The following is a 19,646-nucleotide window of genomic DNA, read 5'->3' on the forward strand; positions in this document are numbered from 1 at the left end:
GATGATTGGTCTGTGAAATGAGGACATACAGTGAGATGGATGATGATTTTGTGTTGATCGAGTATGATTTATGAGATTAGATGAACACTTGATGTGAAATGAGACTCTTACATTCCAAAAGAGTACTCCGTACTGTTAATCGATCTTCACCAGTGCCATTTCCATGTCAAACCCAAAAGTCTCAAAAAGTCCCATGAACAGATTACAAAGTAAAACTCCCCTGAAAGTTCATTTCTATTCGTTGACGCTGCTTCGATTCCCTTGGAAAAGTCTCCGTTCCGTTTCAATCTATCCGACTAGAGTAATAATGTGGGAAGGTCCGAAAGTGTAGATACTTAGGGCTTGTTGTGTTGTTGTTGATCTAGTCCTTGTGAGATCACCTTTTCATGCAAACTTGGCATGCAGGTGCGTGAAGGTGCGTGAAGGTGCGTGAATGTGAGCCCTGTGAATGGTGGAAGAGAAGCTTTGGAGTCCTGAGTGAGAATGGTCTTGGTGTGTGTGGCCTGTGGCAGAGTGACAGAAGCAGAGTGGCAGAGTTGAGTCCACCCAAGGTCTGCCGGTGTGTATGATATGGCAATGGAAACCTTGTGGCATGATATGCTCGGAACAAAAGCTTCGTCTCAAAAGGGTTAGAGCGGGTGCACTATTAGTACGGAGACCATTCCAATTTCTTACGGCTTAAACCGCCATTACACCCATTCCTTCGCGACACTAGAGCCAAAGGAGTTAATGATGTTCACCTCTCGCTTCTGCAGCCAATCACACCCACCCGCTCTCATTTTACATCAACAATCCTAAACATCTTTAGGCTTAGCTCAATCCATTAGTGTGACTTCCCATTTCAATTTCGCCACTAAGGTACTAAGGTCCTGCTTCTTTCCCCTCCCCAGCCATCATGTAAACCTACTTGTTCTCCCACATTTTACATTTTACATTCTCATTCTCATTTCTATCGGCAATTCATTCACAAATCCTTTCTGAACCTTCTTCCACACACAAACTTCACTTGGAACAAGCAAAAAAAATTAAATATCAATCGATTAAAATATTAATATCAATATCAATAAACTCTTGATCAATCTTCCAACATCTCTCATCGATTCAATTCATCTGTTTATATCTTTACTCCATCATCCATCCTATTAGAGACGTCAACATCCCCGCCCAACAAAAAATCCTGTCAAATTCCTTTGTTGCTCATCACAAAGCCTTACCGGTCGGGTCACTTTTCCACTCCAAGCATAACACAACACCGCACAACACAACACCACAAAATCACAAAACACACACCGCATCTTACCACCCACTCTTCCTCTTACATTATCCGCCTCCAACATACATGAGCCGATAATGTCTTCCTACTATCAACACTTCAACGCTCATCAACAGCATACGATTCCTTCCAATGCTCAAAATGGTTCGGTACATAATCGAAGGAACCGAAATACCCGTCAACCCCCAAATTCCATTCAGCAAACCAAACAACATCAAAAGATCGCCAAACGTGAAGAGGAAGCTGCCGTGTTGATGAGTTACCGTCGAACATTCGAGTACGCAAGATCATTCGATTTAGAAGATGACGCCGAATTCTGTCCCAACCTCTTGACCGAAGAAGATATGGTATCAATCAATGGTGGTTCTGATCGTTCTTCTTTGGCCAGTGGCTCACCTACAAACTCACCTCCATCGACACAAGTATCGATAAACTTATCTCCCGATACCAACTTTTCCTTGAACTCCAACTCTCACTCATTTGTCCAATCCGGTTTCAACGTTTCCGCATTAAAGATCCATCAACCTTCAGCTACACGTATTGGGAGAAACGCCATTCCCATCGTGAACCCCAATGACGGAGGATTAATGTCGAGCCCACCTACTTCGGTATCACCCGCCAGAATGCAACAACATCAACAATCAACCAGAGTTCCAGTTCGATTTTATTAGACCCTTGACTGCTTCTGTTTTCACCCATTAGCAAATTTGGTTTTCTTAACTTCGCTTTAATCTGTGTTATGCATTCTTAATCAATCTCTTCCTTCTGGTGGGTTACCCCTCTCTTCGACATCGATCTTCCCGATGGATGACGGCACATGACAAATAACAACCTCAACGAATCCTCTTGTATATTCATCCGACACTTTCCCCTCTTCATACATTCCTTGAGATGGTTTAATGGGCGCTCTTACATCAAGATATCGATACCTTTGTTTAAATAAGGAGATGGTGTTTTCCCACTGTAATGGGGGTTTTGATTTTTGAGCGTATATGCATATCTTTTGCGACGGTGTTTCTGGGATAAGCATTTTATTTAATGGGTGGGAAACATGAAGCGGCGACTTCATATGGTCTACGAAAACAAAAAGACATATCTTTCAAAGTTACATAGAACGATTTCCTTTTTTTCACTGTCAATCATGGAGAAAGGCATACCGGTGTTTGAATTTCGGTGGGTAACATGGGTCGGACACAAAGATTTCATCTCAATCTCTTTGATATTATGGATCCATGGTGTTGGTTGGGTGTGTTGAACAAAGTCGAGCGCGATATCTCTTTGTATGGGTGAGCGTAACTTGTAGCTGGTGTTGGGTATCTTGGGCTTGTGTTTTTGGAGCGATTTTAAAGTACATGATGGATATATGCGGTTTTTTGCATATTTTTACATTGCGTTCTTGATGTAATTCGATCCAATGTCATTATCATATACTTTTGGCTGGGGCGAGGCGATTTTTGTGTGTACTTGGGATGATATCAAGAAACTTGGGTATTTCTAGGTCTTTGGATGGGAGATTAGGAGGTACAAATGTCATATTGTTGGCTTTTAAAGCTTTAGGAAATTCATATTTTATATTTATCTATTATATGATGATGATTAGTTTTGTATATTTGGTATTTGTAAGGTTGAGTAAGTTTGAGTATATTATAGTGTAGTATATGTAGCTTGATATGTTGTGTTGTATTGTGTTGTGTTGTTTTTTGTTGTGTTATAGATAGATGGTATGATGAGGTTTGGATCTGGTATTAGATGTGATGTATGATGCATGATGCATGACGTGTAATGGATAGAAATAGAGACAGAAATAGAAATACCAGTGTTAATAATTGATGATTGTCATATAATGATTGAGAGATGATAATCAATAAATGATTAAGAGGGGGGGGGGGCTAGTGGGCTTACGATCACTATCTTTGAGCATTTCACCGAGGAGCTCCTTCTCTTGTGTGATAGATGGTCAGAGCCGAAGTCGGTTCTTGTTATGAGCAATATCTCTATCCATCACATCCAGCAGATCGGGCAGTTGTGTTGTGATGCCGGTGTGAAGCTCGTATATTTATTGATACATTTATGTCTTTTTCTCTCTCATTTAATTGAAAGCCTTTTGTTCTTCAACGGAATAGGCACACTGATGAGGAAAATCCGGAGGAAGGCTCGCATGGCTTTGGGGAATGGTGTATGGATATAGTATGTAGTTGGCAGAGAGAAGGAAAGTGCGAGGGGGTATTTGAGGCACGCAGGATGGATTGTTGAAGAGCCCGCGTGGAGCCATAGCGTGGTATGGATGTTTTAACCGAGTGTTTTTCAAATTCACACAGTACTTGCAATGGATATCGTTTCATTCTAGTTACTAGTTACTAGTTATTCCTCAGCTTACAACATTTGCGAAGATATGATTGGGTTTTCTATTTCATTCGAGCGGGAAAAACATATTTTCCTATACACAGGATCCTCCTGACTTTGGTCCTGTAAATGGACGGGGTACAACGTCCATTATAAACCTCTCAATATTCCCTCGGTGTCAACTTGCACATCAGCTCGGGCTTTTCCCACAGGATGTACGATTTCTGATCGTCCCACGCCTGAGATTCAGGACATAATTCGAGGTCGAATCTCCAGATGATCCGAGCCAGGATGACACGCATCTCGTTATAGGCTAGATTTCGGCCGATGCAGTTACGTGGTCCGACAGAGAATGGCTGCAAAACGTCACGGTTATCGTTGAAGAAGGGCGATTGCGGATCGTTTTTCGCTTCTGGGAGCCAGCGCTCTGGGATATAGCACTCGGGCTTGTGAAAATTGAGAGGAGAATGATACGCCGCGAATTGATGAACCGCTACCCTGGTCTTTGGGGATCGTTAGCTACTTTTTTTGGAATGACGATACACTTCTGATCTTACGTTTGGAGGGACCTCATAGCCCGAAATAATTGTGGTCGAAGTGGTAACTCGTTGCAATCCGGTACCAACCGGTGGATACCTTCGAAGGGCCTCTTCAAGACAGGCTAACATGTACGGGAGGTTTGCAGTCGCGTTTGCAAAAGTGATATCCTCTTCAGATTGCATGGCCGTTCGCACTTCATCCGTCAACTTTTTCATCGCCACCGGGTTCTTCAGAAGTAAGAAGGTCACACCCGATAACAAAGTGGCGGTAGTTTCGCTGCCAGCAATAACAAGAATGCTGGAATTTGCTACTAACTCTTCATCACTTAGCCCATCTTTCTCCCCGCGATGTCGGAGCATGGAATCCATGAAGTCTACAAGGTCGGAGGGCTCAGGGTTCGCAAGCCTCGTTTGCACCACTGCTTTGCTGTAGTCCTGCTGCCGCTGACGTGCGTTTGCCAAACCACTGCGCATAAAAGGTTTGATTAATTGGAAGAACATAGGATAGACGTCCTTGACTTTGGCAAACTGTATTGCGCGTACGGATTCGAAAATTGTCGAGACCCAGAAGTGATATTGTGAGTTCTCAAGCCCGCCGAAAGACTCGCCAAAGGCAAGATCGCCAATGAGATCGAATGTGGTAAGATTATACCACTTAACCATATCTACCGGCAAGCGAGACTTTGCCTCGTGCTCCAATCTCGTGACAAGTTTATCGACGTATCTTTTCAGAATCGGCTCTTGCGCTTGAAGTCCTTTCGCGGAAAAGGCGTGAGACATAGCTTTGCGGTATCGAGAGTGGTCAACATCGTTGGAGTTAATGATATCTAGAGGGTTTGCGGCCGAGTGTTTGAACTTGGGCAGTTGCTTGTGGCCGTGGCCGTAAATGTCCCGCCAGGCTTGGGCGGTGATGAAGGAGACCTCATCGGGGGCAAATCGAACGACCTCGCCATATTTCTGGTGGAGAGCTCGAAGCTCGATATCTTGCCTCCCTCGAATCAACGAGAGGTGTCGAAATATTGGAAACGCGATCCACAGTGTCGGGCCGGGGATGTGACTGAGAGAATGGAAGTAAAGAACCCGGAGAGTGGAAATCAAAGTGTAAAGAAGATAGAGGAATGCTGCTAGAGCAGCCACTGACAACATTGTGATGCTCTGAAAATCGTATGAGAATTTAGTTAAAAGTCAAGTTGCAGATGCTTCTTTCTCTGGTCTCTGGCATCTAGCACGGCTTTTGTATCTTTCGACAGCCAAGGTCTCTCGGAAGAGTCTTTGCCATGGAGGTTTTATCCACTGTATAAATTGGATAAGTTATATAAATTGTATAAATTGTCTCTACAAGCTGCATCGATGCATTTATGCAGCGACTGCACCTCGCCTACGTTCCGGCTTCCGTGCGCATCTTCAATCCGTCTGTCCCCATTTCCCCTCCCCCGTACTAGCGGCTGTGTGCGAGCGGCCCAAAGTTAGATAGAATGATAAGTAATAGGCAGGTGTTTGGTATCAAGAGAGTTGAATCGAGGGAGAGATAGAGGTAGAAGGAATAGAAAAGTAAAAGGAAAGAAATCTTGAGTTGTTATTAATATAAGGTTATCGATACTATTTCAAGTACTTATTGTAGTAAGTGTAATGAGTATGTATCTAGGTGAGGAAGAAAGGAAGAAAGGAAGAGAGGAAGAAAGGAAAGTAATCAAATTCTGATAATTTATTAGGTGTTTTTTATAGATTATTTAGATATTTATTTGTGAGTATCAGTGTGAGTATGGATGAGTAGGGTAATATCTGTATATGAAATACGAAATGTGAAATACGAAAGTCGATTTGTATTGTATCGAAAGGAGGAATTACCTCCATCACATTAAATTACACATCACACAGTCACAGACATAATGCAGAAGTCCGAGAGTCGCAAGTGTGGATGTTTGGACTCTGAAGCCCCTGAATTACGAATACTGTATCGTAATACTCGTAATACTCGTGGTTGCATGACTCGAGAGTTCTCCATCAGTATCGATAACACACCTTGAAATCCAGACACCCAGCATCCATCGGTTAAAGTCCGGATGTGAACATAGATACCGAGGATAACAAGATGGATGGATGGGTTTGTGTGATTATGATGCTAATATCTGTACCTAGATACCTAACGTTACCTGTAAATCATTGACGTCATCATGTCCCACATCTTCAACTTCCCCACCACCAAGCTTCGAAATGCAAATGAATGTCATGTCGAGGAGCAGGTTTTCTCGATCGAGGATTGGATTTTGAGTTGGGATGATGAGAGGATGATGTGAGAGACCAATGGAGTGGGAGAGATTACCTAGGTATGAGGGTTTTGGGACTAGCGGATGGGGAGCTCGAAGGAAGGGGGTTATTATTGTTGTTTCTTCCTTTCTTTCTTGTTGATATTTATATTTATATTTATATTTTCAATTGACATTTCAGATTTCAGATTTGTTAGGAAGAACGCTTACTTAGGTAAATTGTAAGTTGTTCAGTTTAATGAGATGAATTGATGTTTTATCTATCTATCTTTTTCGTCCGGTTCTTGATTGTGTAGTACAGGAGAAGAGAAGAAGAAGAAGAAGAAGAGAAGAAAAAAAGAAGAGAAGAAAAGAAGAGAAGAAGAAGAAGAAGAAGAAGAAGAGAAGAATCAATCAACTAACTCATCTCTCAATTAGAAATCAAGCAATACATTCACACACACATTCACATTCACATTCACATTCACCTCCACCTCCACCAACACCAAACACCAAACACAAAAATGTCTTTCATCCTCCGTCAATCCATTCGAGCTGCTCGTCCAGTCTCCATCGCTTTCCCCACCAAACGTACATTTGCTATCTCGAGCATGCGAGCTTTGAAAGAGAGTGATAGACGTGAGTTATTTTCTCCTTGTTATTCTTCTGGGAATTGTGATTTGGATGGAATTGTTTGGGGAATTGTACGCGGAGTTACTTCTGCGATCTTGCTGGATTTTTTATGTCCGGCGGGATTGGTGATGAAGTAATTGAGTACGAGACACGAGATACGAGGGCGCTGGTGTATGAATTCTGAGATGGATTTGCTCTTCTTGAGTTCTTCTCACATTCTTATTACCTCTGTCCGAGGATAATATTTCTATGCACCTTTTTCATCTCCGTCCGAAGTCATTGAATCGATTTGAAAATTAAGAGATACTAATTCGATGTATGAAAATTCAGATACCCCAGAAAAAGCTGCTGATTACGAACATCATAAGCAAGATCAATTGGCCAAGCAAAAGGAGGGAAAGAATCACTGGAAACCAGAATTGGCTAGTGATAGTGAAGAAGCTGTAGGTTATTCTCGGTGTTGCATTCTATAAATCTTCCTGCGACTGTACGAATGGGCTTCAATGTGTGTAGAGAGAAAGTAGCTCAAGAGAAGTCTCGCATGTATGGAAGTTACACGGAATTCAGTCTTTCTGTCTGAACTTCTGGATCAATCAATTGGTGTTTGGAAGGGTTGAGACAGAAAGAAAATTATGGCTACGAAATCAAGAGTTGTGAAGGAAGAGAATGGGAAGGCGGTCTCAAAGGAAAGGATACCTATGGGTGGGCATACACCACATAGGTTATCTCTTTCGTCTAGTGAGTTGGAGACTTTGATGAGAAGAAAGGGAATGTGGAAGGAGAATGTGATTATTTTAATGAGAGTGGGAGAAGGGGAGCCCCTCGAAAGGGAGAGACTGATAGGTGGACATTGGGGGATTGAATAGTTTCCCCTGTCTTACTTTCCTCCCTCAATCCTGAGATTTACTTGGATTTATTTGTTGACGTTTCCTTATATCTTTTCCTTTTTATACTTAACCCTACCTCGTACAAAATAATTACAAGGAAAGACAGTTTGCTAATACAATAATATACAGGTAGCAGCAGATCGCCACGAACATGACGATCATTCCGCAGAAGGAATCAAGGAATTACAAAAGAAGACTGAGGGACATGCCGAAGAGAAACATAAGTGAGATGGTCCTTTGCAGTGAGCGAGCGAGTTCTTGAATATTGTTTATGTGAGATGATTTTTTGTATTTGAGGAATGTATGGATTTTTGGTGAGTGGTTTGCTGATTGTAGTGTTTTAGGAATGGAACGAGTCAGGATAGTGGATTGTAGATTTGGGGTTGGGGTTGGGATTGGGGATTGTGGAAATTGAGAACATACTGTGTTGAGATAAGGAGGGTTGGGGGTTCCTGGGGGTTGGGAGGGGAGTGGGAAAGAAGGGAGGTAGGCATGGAAAAAAGGAGAAATGGATTGAAGTAAAATGTATGATATGGGTTTAATGACAGTACCATTAATAACATTGCTATCTGCGAACGTGATTTCAAAGTTTTTGGTGTGAATGAATGGAATAGAATGGGATGGAGGGTGTGGAATAGAAGGTCTGGATTGAATGATTGAGAATTGGGAATTTGGGATTCAGGACTTGGGACTTGGAATTTAGAGTTGGAGTGTACAGATTTCGTCTTTTTGTCTTTTTGATATGTTGAACAAACACATATATAGTATATGTGTATGTGTATGTGTATATCTACTAAGTAAGATCTCACATCTATCAAGCACATATCACATCTTATAAGTATAAGTTGAGAGAAAAGTAGCGTTCGAAATCTGGATGGTGGTATGAATGGGAGGAGATGGATAATTGGGTGGAAAGAGAAATTGGATATTTTTTTCTTTGTTTTTTTCTTTCTGTTTTTCTCCCTTGTTCATTTTTTTCTGAAATTTCTTTCTCTCTTTTCTTTTTGTGGAATCTTGGATTTGGAATCTTTGGTTTGTGTGTTTATGTATTGGGATTGGGAGGATTGAAAAATTAGAATGGAGGGTTGAAGGGTTAGAGTTAGGGGCAGGGAATTGGACTTGGGAAAGAAGGGGTGGAACTAGGAGGATTATAGTTAGGAGGATTAGGTGTGTATTTTCTCTTGAGGGGAGAGAGAAGAGGGTAGTTGATTGATGATGTCCATGTAGATGTGTGAGAGATATAGAGATACGTTTTAGAGCCTGCGAGAAAATTTATCGTCTTAGGATTTTCATGTGTTTTATGGGAGTGGGGAGTGAGGAGTGAGGAGCGATTTATCTAAATAGCTTGGCTGATTATACACAATTTACAAATCTGTACATTCTGTCAATATTATACAAGCAACACATTCACGAATCTCTCATACTGAGATAGTCTTCACGAGGGTAAACGGTTTTCTTTTGGTGTTTGTTTCTACGTCCATGTATAAGGGGTTGGGATAATGTGTGTAGTGTCTATATTTCCTCTGTGTTTGTGACGCCGAAAACTCTAATAACTAATACTCTAAAATTCCAATGCGTTGATAGTTCGATACTATTTACTGTTAGAGGATCTAATATTCTGCTCGAGTAAACTGGATTGGAAAAGCTGGGTAGGGACCCTTGGATGTGGTATCTTTAGCAAGAAATCTAACCTTGGTGTTCGCTCGATTTGAATAGTCGAGATCTCTAAGACGGTGGTACTCTGATCCTTATAGTTTTTACTTGTTATTGTTTTTGTTTACTTTATCATCATGTTCTGCCTGTTTTTCTTGATGACGGTTCGATCTCAAATGTTTGATGTATGAATCGTGACGATCGAATGGTTCCTCTCTACATACCTCGCCAAGCTCGCAATAGTATAGCTTTGCACTGTGCGTATGTTTAGTGTCGTAATGCGATCGAAATCTTGACCTCTCAGAGTAACTCTTGGTTTCACAGCCTTTTCTTGTGCATATGTAACGACCTTCCTTGTTCTGTGTGTATGGGTAGTCGGTCATAGGTTTAGGTTCTGTTCCGCCGGTGGGGTTTGAAGAGCTGGCATTGCGAGGCTGAGTAAGATTTGAAGAGGTAGCAGTAGAAGGTTTGTTAGAGCTTGAAGAGCTGGCAGTGGCAGGTTTTTTCAACGAATCTCTGGTTCTAGAGGCGCTGGCAGACCGATTGCGCTTGCCTTTTTCTCTTTCACTACCGCGGCCGTCCCTTCCTTGGACTCCCTCGTTATCTGCTCTCGATTTATTACCGCTTCCACTTGGAAGTTGGCTCGCATCTAGAGGAACCTTCGGCTTGCGCTTTTGTGGTTCTTTTCCACTCTTCAGATCGTCATAATATATTGCGTCCTTAAATGCAGTTCCTCTGTCCCTAGGAAGACTTGGAGGACCGTTTATTGATAAGGTTGCCATTGCCGTTTCGGCCTTCTCGTGGGCCTCTCTACTGGCATCGTTGCGGTCCCTCTTATTTATAGCTTTTGCTACATGTCTGTCCTCATAATTCTCATAATCATATCTTGAAGCACTGGCTTTTTTCATCACTTCTTCATCTGTCCATTCTTTGCGTCCCTTACGTATAGCTCTTGCAGCGTGTCTATCGGCGTAATCTTGTGCATTATCAGATTGTGTAGCATTTGCTTTGCGTTTCAAGGTAGCGTCGTCCCACTCGAACCACAGTGAGCTTTTAGTCTCAGAAACTCCAGACATTGCGAATAGTGCAATATAATTTGTGGGATAGTCGATAGACGGATAAAGGTGAATGGTTATGAATTTTGGAATCTAGAAATTGTGTTTGTATGAAAATGGGATTTTGTATTAGAAGTCGAGAGAAAATGAGATGGGATGATTTATATAGGGAGCAATTGGCAATCGCAAAAACAATTTTTACATATATTGCTATGAATAAATTTCTGAAAATACTCTATTTTGACCTGCTCGACAAGTGGTCAAAATCAGGACATACGTAGTACAAGGGCCCATTTTACGTCAATTCCGCACGGAATTATAAACTGTCTATTTATAGAAAAGTGAGCAGACCTACTGGTTACGATTTGGAGCCAACAAGCTACTAGAAATCATAGAAAGAGTATTGATTTTGTTTCAAGTCTGGATTTGGAAGGAGACGTGGAAGCTAGATTACGTACTCGCTTATTTGTCACAATTGAAAGATCCCTATTAATTCAATGTTAGGGAATTTATATCGTTCAAAAGCTAGATGATGAGTTTATTGAGACATTAAATTTCCTTGAAACGATCTGAATTAATCATCAGAATAAACTTAAGTATATTCGGAAAGCTTAGAGTCTTTCATGTCGAGAATCTTGAATGAAAATTTCAATCTCATCCAGTTCATTAAGTTTCGACAGAAAATCAAGCGAATCTACTTCAACAAAATCGAGCTAATGTGGAGATCAGGAGATTTGAGATAGTTTGTAATCAAAAGGAAGCGGTGTAGATATCCTTCCCATTCTTCATGAGAGATCTCATGCCTCTTGAAAAGACTGATCTATAACACTAGGTCTCCAGCAACCTTCGATGCCAAATTCTCGAAAGTTAGAAAATTATTGAACAGTTGAGCAGTACGAGTGTTCTCTAGCTCTTTGATCAATTGAGAGCTGTACGGATATGAGAGTACAGCAGTAGTGGTCTATTATACTCTTCAAGGGTTTTGGTTACTACCGTATTGTATTATTGCACTATCCTCAATTCGCTGCCGTTGTATGCTCTTTTATTCTTCCTCTCATCTCATCTGCATTCATATTTACAATCAATATGACGAGATTCATCTCGACCTAACAAACTTCTAGCTCTAAAGTGATTAATTCTATTACTAGGGTAAACAATTCACTCGCCGATGATCGGGGCTAAAAGGGAAAAAGCAGATTTTGTCTCCATTAGAGAGTCCTTTTTATCCTGTCTCTCTTTTTCCATGGCAAAAGGCACCGGTGGTGAACCTCGGTTAGGTGATTCAGGAGGCGATTTCTACACCCAGTGTGTACCTACCAGTCGATAATTATTCTTCAGGTCCAGAACTACAATGCATTCGTCACAATTGGAAAACAGTCAAATCCAAATTAGCTTCGACTAATGCTATCGATTTTCCAGTTGCAGATACTTTATATCAATTGCGCCTCTCACCGACGAGCTTTGTCCACCATATGCTGCTTTGCGTTGATAAAAATTGAATGTCGAAGGAGTATGCTGTTGCTACTTAATTACTGTCTATTCGGATTTTATCGTTGTTTGTTACGATTTTATGGTTCTACGGATATTGCCTTGGAAACAAGTCTCCCGAAACACAAGATGTTTAATCTTTGATATGACTGTGCTAAACCAGAAGTAAGTAGTGCCATATCATTGTGTTGTTGGAAACTCCGTCAATAGCCCTAGCGGTTACAAAAATTCAACACAGCGTTGAAAAGGCATGGCTTCTAGCCGTTCTTTTCACTCCGTTGGCCTCGAACGCAACTCCACCAAGCAGCCACTAAGCTTTCCTGATTATCCTTAGCTTTAATACCGTATGTGTATCTTGGCATCTGAAGTGGCAAACCCTATTGTAAGGACTGTATGGCTGTTTCCTCAAGCGTCGGTTGGTCAATTAAGAATGCGACGACCACTTAAATAGAGATCCATGTTCTGTTTAAGTGAGGGGAAGCGGGGATCCTCAATCTTGCGAAAAATTGAAAATGTGAATGACCCCGGTCGGCACCTATTGACTTTGGAGAAAGAGTGAATTAGATCAAAAAAAGAAGGGAGAGGCATCACAAGTCTGTAAAAAAGCAAACTTTCTTCCTGAGAAATTCTGCATATATGTCACTAGAAATTGAGCAGACCCCTTCCATATGGTCTACGATGAGATATCGAGAATTCTTTCTTAGATTCAAGACTGTACACTTGAAAGACCCACCAATCCCTCAATACATATCCGAAGGAGAAAATCAGGTGTGATATTCCCGGCTGGTCAGTGTAGTGTGATGATTCATCGCCGAATATTTTACAATATCGTCTTTCACTTATACGTTCGTATTGTCGCTTATCTAGCCGCCACTTTCACTGTCGTCAAATGATACACCGATTTCCTTGACATACATGTTTCAGATATGCTGATATTGGTTTGGTCAACATTTATCTAGAGCTGTCATTCAGAAAGAAGCGCGTTTCACATTGTGCTTGATTATAGCTGCTCTAGATGTTTGCTTAAGTTGGTACCAGATGTTTGAGTGCAATTTTGTTAGTGTCTTCATTAGTCGTCCCATCTCATTTCTACTGTCTCTCAACATTTCTCACTGTCGAATTCAGTAAATTTTCCATTTCTATCACAGAGTCCCGGCCTCTGATCTTGAACCTGAAACTGGGATGCCAAAATCTAGGATATTTGTACTTCGATATTTTATTCGCACGCTTAACAGCACTGTATATGCCGCCCCTATGCGGGCTTTTGTGCGTTGTTTTTGGATAAACCATTTTGATAGAGAACATGTCACGAGGAAAGCTGGGAAGTGAACTACTAAGGGGAAGGACAGGAATCCGCTCGCTTAAGACGGGTGAGTGAATCATTTCCATAATTGATTTATTTATCTAGATGACTAACTTGTGGTATTTAATATTTTTTGTAGGATTTTTCTTGAGAAACGAGAACTAAATTCCCCTCACAGCATAGGAAGAGCTGAAGTGTCAGCTTGTTCCGCAACAAATTATTCAGAATTATTCCTGCACAATGAAACTACATGGGAAACAAGCGTCATGCATGATATACTCTATTCTATTCTAAATCTAAATCTCATCATCTTAATCCCGAAAACCACCTCTCTCCATACCCATCTCAAACTCCCCTCTACCAAGCACAGACCTCGCCCGTCGCCGCATCCAAGAAACTCCCTGACTGTTCCTTCTTCACCCCATCAAACAACCTCACCAACTGCTCAATACAATCCTCAAACGCCGTAGGCGCCTCTCCCATCCCCACTCCCCTCGCCGCCTCATTTCCCATATCCGTCTTGACCCACCCAGGATTAAAAACCACACTCGTCACCTCCGGCACCTCGAACGAAATCTTCCTCACCATATAATTCACCGCCGCTTTACTCATCCCATAAGAAGCAAACGGTACCCTAACCTTCTCACACCCAGCAATCGAACCCAACAACGAAGAAATAGTAAAGAAACGCGGATACTCGGAAGCGAGAAGAAGCGGATGAAATGCTTGAAATAGTAACAAAGGTGCAATAGTATTAACATCGATATGTCTCCGAATTGATTCCGGCGAGGATTCCAAAACCGGGACGATGGCATCAGATTCCATCATTCCAGCATTGGAGATGAGGACATCGAGTTTGGTGATTCCGTGTGCGGATTTGAGCTCGGAGACGGCGGTAAGGGGGTCGGTTTCGGAGTTGGAATCGATTTTTATGGGTATGATTTTGCTGTTTTGGCCGAGGGGGATGGTGGAGAAGATGGGGAGGGAGGAGGAGAGAGTGCGTACGGCGGCGATGATGGTGGTGTTTGGGCGGGAAACGAGTGTGGTGAGGAGACCTTTACCGATTCCTCGGTTGGCACCGGTGATGAGGTAGGTGGTTTCGGACATGATGGAAGTGAGAAGATTGATGTGATGAAGTGTGGCACTGAGACTTGAATGATAGAATCGTTCGAAGCTTGACTGAAAGCTATATCGCTTAATATTTCTTATCTGGAGGATATCAATGAAGTAATCTCAAAGCACTAACAGTTGGATAACTTATATCCAAAATAAAATCAAGGACATCAATTTCATCCATCCATCCATTCCTCTTATATACCAAAATCTCACGGGATGAAACCAACACTTCCCCACTGTTTTATCCACCCATTTATATGGATTTCCACTTCCGATGATTCATATCATGAAAACATTTCCGTAACACCGTATATAACGTAAGTGACTAGAAAAGCTTCATATGACGTCTTGTACACAAAGCCAAATCGACATCATATAGAACCAGCTCAGTTCCATCACGTGGAAAACAATTCCTAAACTGGACAATCGTCCTGGGGAATCGCCATTACCTAGGTATTTGTATCAAATGATCTAAGTAAATTTTCCTCTTTCTCCTTTTACCATTTATCACGCAGTAAGCAGCTCTACCCAATATCAGCATGAAATTTCCCACGGCCCGTCGACGAGTAAAAGCTAGACCGGCTGGCCCGGGTGCTCAATTGAATATAACAAAGATACACACTACCCCACCTCTATATAACCGAAATAAGAGACGGAAAATGAATACTATCTGGAAGGATTTTAATAATTTGAATTCCCTTTTAATATTACATTGAATATGTATAAATCTAAATAGCAATATAAAGAAAGCTCAAATTTTCGCTTGGTCTTCTCTAATGCAAATATTCAATTTGAAATGAATTTATAATTCATTTAAAAGGTCCTTTGAAAGAGAACTCAGTTTCCGCCTCTTATTTCGGTTACGTGGAGCCCACCTCACCTCACAAATCTAGCACGCGAGCACGCTTAACAATACCACAGAGTGCACTCGCGATGTAAAAAGGGGCTGTGTCCTGATGTGGTATGACAGGATTCGGCTACGGTATTAATTTATTGGCCTATCTTAATATTTCCATTAACATCCGCAGTTGCTTGCTTGCTCTCTTTAGTGAAATTTGTGTATATTACTTTGACCATATAATCGAACCATCACGACGGAGTCAGCAAAAGCATGATAGGCAGTTAGAAGGAAAGAAAACAAACTGTAGACTCCATATCAGTCACTCACATACACTCGCAACACTCTGTAAACAATACTAAATAAAACTCAATGAATCATCTATATATTAACAATATCAAGAATGAAGACTATATAACAATAGTATTTCTGCGTATGTCAAGTATAAATACCTCATGTCGATTCAATTCATCCTTGTCAAAAAAACTATTGTACCATTCATTCATTCATGTAGATGATATTTGCATCTTTCCCATCCAAAGGCTCCAACCGGTCGCATATAAACATTGTTCCTTTCCGTTTCCCTTTCCGTTTCCCCTTCCCGCATCGAGCTTTCCAACTATATAACCAACGCCTGCTCTGGATACATTTCCATTGAGTTGAGCCCCTCCCATGACGCCAAAATTTGTAAACCATGACTCCATTGCTGAAAGTAGCCAATTGTCGTAGATATCAAGCAGCGCCTTGACGACGATAAAAGATCATGACAGTTCGATAGCTTTGTGTGTCAGCAAAAGTTTTACCTGGTATCACTCTACTATCATTGAATTCGTGCCAATTATCGGTCCACCTGTTATTCGGATCTATCCTACGGACCAACGCCCAATAGTGCCCAGATTCCGTTGATCCACTGTGTTGTACCGCGGCATAACAATCATATAAGAATGGTGGTCTCTGATGCGGAAGAACTCGATCTGAATATCCGTCTCTCTGTGATAGCCAAGTGTACTCTGCCATATCAAGAACCAATGGAAAGTTTACTTGAACATTTAAGCGATTACCCCGTATTTCACCAGCCATTTGAGCTACCTTGAAAGGAAAGACGAGGTAGTCCGGGAGATTAGAAAAGAGCTGCCTCTGAATTTTGGTGCGCGAGTGTGTGACACCACATCCATCGCAATCCAATTCTGTTCTCTCTTCAGTCAGACAATACGTCCGAAGCAGAGAGTGCAAATTTTGATTTAATCCTCCATTCGGATCAACCCCTAGATATATTATAGGAGATAACATATCTGAGGTCACGCTAGTGTCCTTACAAGTCTGACAAACTATCTCATACATCTTTTGATTACAGACAAGTTTTGCTAGGGGCGAATTTAACGTTTCAAGGGCCCTTTCATATCCTTCACGACAATTTTGAGTTCTTGGCAATTCACTTTTCTCCTTTGGAGAAAAAGTTGAGACATCACCTAAAAGTCCAGTCTTGTCACGATGAACATTCTGTTCATCCATGATAACACCAAAAAGCCAAGCTAAAAACTCGTTGGCATCATGCTGTCTAGCAGTTCCAAAAGTTGTATCGGGTCTGTGGTCATGGTCACCAATGCGAGACTGATCAAAGCCTATGTAACCTTCATGGCCAACGGCGGTTGCATGGACGTATTGCTACAAATTGTTAGCCGATAGAATTCTTGGATTTTAAAAAGCTTACTTGAAACATTCTCGGAACAATCTCGTCATACTTTCCACACCACATATGCTGTAGCAAGCTGCGCAGAGCCCGGGTCATCAACAGCCTCGGGGGCTATCTTCGCCTGGTTTTTTCGGGACTTCCGGAACACAAGGATATTGGAATTTGATAAACATGTTCCTTATTCCTGGCGAGGAACCAATGGCCTGGACAACGGCATTCATGTAACAGAGACCACCCGTGATGTTTCTTAAACCACAAAGACCAGGGTCTGTTGCGGACGGAGCGCTAGAATTTCCTCCTGTCATGGCATAATTCTTGTAAGGTGTCTGTTCAAAAATGCCATTTGATCTCTGTCTTGGTAGAGCTGGTGGTGGACGAGTTGGTGGGGCTGAAATTTTTGATCCATCATAGAGAGGCAATGTCCTGGGCATTGATGGCGAGGCCATGGATTGCTTGATTGATGGAAGCTCTGGGTATCTCCTCATAAAGTCCTCGGTGGTTCTGGCGTAATAAGATTCGTCCATGGTAGAATCCTGAGCAGGTGACTCATCATCGGAATTTTGTTTTAAAGCTTGATCCCATTTTTCTTCCTCTGCCGCTGATAAAGTTCGTAATCTAGGTGTCCTCTTTGCGACTAAGCCTCTTCGAGCTATAGAAACTCGACCCAACCCTTGATGGTCATGTTTCTTGTTTTTGACCAGAGATTTGTTGCCAGGCATTTCGCTCTTTAATACATTTGGCCCAAAGAGGTCTATCCAAGAGTCTAGACCACCAACAAGTAACATCGGCCGTCGCTTTAATCGGTGATCGTAAGCATGATCGTAGATAATTTTACTGAAGTGTTGCAAATGATTAAGAGGTTCGCCTGGTATATGTTCCGTGTTTATTGGCATCGATGATTGATCGTAATAGACTATTAAGTCAAATGTATGCCTCTGATCGTACAACCTTTGTTCCGGTTCAGGAGATAGAACAATTCCCTCCCCGAGATCTTCTGCGGACATGTCTTTTCGTAAAGCTATAGGTTCAATGCAAATGATCGATGAGGCCATGATGTGCCCCTCATTGAATTCTTCTCTGCTTCTAATATCCACGATCAAGACACTCAGGGTTTTAGAGCCCATTTTGAGAAAACCATGAAGCTGCTCGGCAGTAATAGTTGTCGCGTTGAGTATTGATGGCTTGTCAATCCGGATTTCAGGCTCAGGATGACCATGATCAAATGTGTAATTATTGACCTCGGAGCTTGAGAAATAATCAGTTGCATCGTCAACTACGATTCGATTGCGAGAGACTTTTGCGACTGAACTAGAAGGCTCTCTTTTTCCATTAAAGTAGGAAGACCCTCGAGATAACAGTGGCGGTTGACTGTTGGTCGAAACCACGTCTGTACTACGTGCTGGACTATATATTGCATCCGGCATTCTCGGCATCATGGGAACACTAGTATCCATGTCAAGGATGGGCTTTTCTGTCTTCAGAGTTGCTGGACTCATTGGCATTTCTCTTGGGCCGAGAGGCCGCAATATACTCGCATTTTGCTTGTACTGCGATGCTGAATTGATTGGCTTTTGATCTATTTTGGTTTCATCTGGGATGGTGATTTGTTGAGTCCTAATCCTAGGATCTTGAGTAGGGGTTGTAGTAGTTGGACTCCTCAAACGGGCGAATCTTGCGGCCAAGTCACTCTCGGATGAGCTGGGCAGACTGGATGATATGCCATTTGCTGTTTGTATCGAATTGCCATGAAGCCCTTGTGGCTTCGGTTGTATCATTGGCTTTTGACGGGGTTCAATCTTTTTATTGGTTGAGTTGCTATTAACATCGGATATGGTTGGCTTGAATGCAATGTTATTGGTATTTCCAGGAACAGATTGTCCATTATATGGAAGTAAACTAGATGGGCTGACTCCGGTTCTTGTATTATCCTCCTTGATTATTTTCTTGACTTCCTCGAATTTATTATGTTGTGTATTGAGCCGTTTCTGCAAGCCAGCGTATAATCGAGTATAATCCGACCTACTCCTTAGATCTGGAAAATGCGGACTCTGGGGAATATATTCCACGGCTATTGTAAAGGCTATGATGTACTGTTGAAGAGCTAAGTCCAGGCGTTTAAAGTCGAGGTATGTTTCCGCATGTTTCGCAGCTTCTTCGCCAGCTTCCAGCAATTTCCGTAACGAGGACTGTCTATCGACAAGTGGTTTCGCATTCACCAGATCGTCTAGATGTGGTAGTATTCGACCATTAGCATTCAAAGTGCCGATACCATTAACGCCATCTTTCTTTGTGTTGTTGATTGGCCCAGTTCCATTGATTGAGGTAGTTCGCAAGTGGGGGCCACCGATGGCCGCTGGACTCATGGTTATAGATTTTCCAAATGCCGCTGGAGCATTCTGTTCTATGATGGAGGAGCTGGATGTCGAATTAAATTAAATCGTATTCTTTTAAGTTTTGGGTGGTTGAAAGGGAGACGGGAAATGACAAGAAATGTTCTGGGACCCGATATACGTGAACGGGGAATGTTCAAAGAAAGTTGAATGAAAGGAGATCAAAGAATAAATCGATCTGAAGACCGA

The 19,646-nt window shown here is 41.9% G+C and overlaps 6 protein-coding genes across 6 annotated transcripts; 2 read left to right on the top strand and 4 right to left on the bottom strand.

Annotated features, from left to right (window-relative positions):
• Positions 1–1,350: 1,350 nt before the first annotated feature.
• Bfra_011701 (uncharacterized protein) lies at positions 1,351–1,944 on the top strand (the record flags this gene model as incomplete). Its single annotated transcript, XM_037342027.1, has 1 exon — positions 1,351–1,944. The coding sequence occupies one exon, from the start codon at positions 1,351–1,353 to the stop codon at positions 1,942–1,944; it is 594 nt and encodes a 197-aa protein (XP_037188107.1).
• A 1,833-nt stretch (positions 1,945–3,777) lies between these two features.
• On the bottom strand, positions 3,778–5,301 carry Bfra_011702 (putative cytochrome p450 monooxygenase protein; the record flags this gene model as incomplete). The annotated part of the gene is made up of 2 exons (XM_037342028.1): positions 3,778–4,119; positions 4,174–5,301. The coding sequence occupies 2 exons, from the start codon at positions 5,299–5,301 to the stop codon at positions 3,778–3,780; spliced, it is 1,470 nt and encodes a 489-aa protein (XP_037188108.1).
• A 1,624-nt stretch (positions 5,302–6,925) lies between these two features.
• Bfra_011703 (uncharacterized protein) lies at positions 6,926–8,149 on the top strand (the record flags this gene model as incomplete). Its single annotated transcript, XM_037342029.1, has 3 exons — positions 6,926–7,040; positions 7,365–7,477; positions 8,051–8,149. 3 exons carry the CDS (start codon positions 6,926–6,928, stop codon positions 8,147–8,149), a joined length of 327 nt encoding a protein of 108 aa, XP_037188109.1.
• Positions 8,150–9,678: 1,529 nt separating this feature from the next.
• Bfra_011704 (uncharacterized protein) lies at positions 9,679–10,650 on the bottom strand (the record flags this gene model as incomplete). Its single annotated transcript, XM_037342030.1, has 1 exon — positions 9,679–10,650. One exon carries the CDS (start codon positions 10,648–10,650, stop codon positions 9,679–9,681), a length of 972 nt encoding a protein of 323 aa, XP_037188110.1.
• A 3,127-nt stretch (positions 10,651–13,777) lies between these two features.
• On the bottom strand, positions 13,778–14,527 carry Bfra_011705 (putative aflatoxin biosynthesis ketoreductase nor-1 protein; the record flags this gene model as incomplete). The annotated part of the gene is made up of 1 exon (XM_037342031.1): positions 13,778–14,527. One exon carries the CDS (start codon positions 14,525–14,527, stop codon positions 13,778–13,780), a length of 750 nt encoding a protein of 249 aa, XP_037188111.1.
• A 1,579-nt stretch (positions 14,528–16,106) lies between these two features.
• Bfra_011706 (putative ubiquitin carboxyl-terminal hydrolase protein) lies at positions 16,107–19,430 on the bottom strand (the record flags this gene model as incomplete). The annotated part of the gene is made up of 3 exons (XM_037342032.1): positions 16,107–17,039; positions 17,117–17,188; positions 17,277–19,430. 3 exons carry the CDS (start codon positions 19,428–19,430, stop codon positions 16,107–16,109), a joined length of 3,159 nt encoding a protein of 1,052 aa, XP_037188112.1.
• Positions 19,431–19,646: the final 216 nt, after the last annotated feature.

This window comes from Botrytis fragariae (assembly GCF_013461495.1).
Source record: "Botrytis fragariae strain BVB16 chromosome Unknown tig00000251, whole genome shotgun sequence".
NCBI classification, from domain to species: Eukaryota; Fungi; Ascomycota; class Leotiomycetes; order Helotiales; family Sclerotiniaceae; genus Botrytis; species Botrytis fragariae.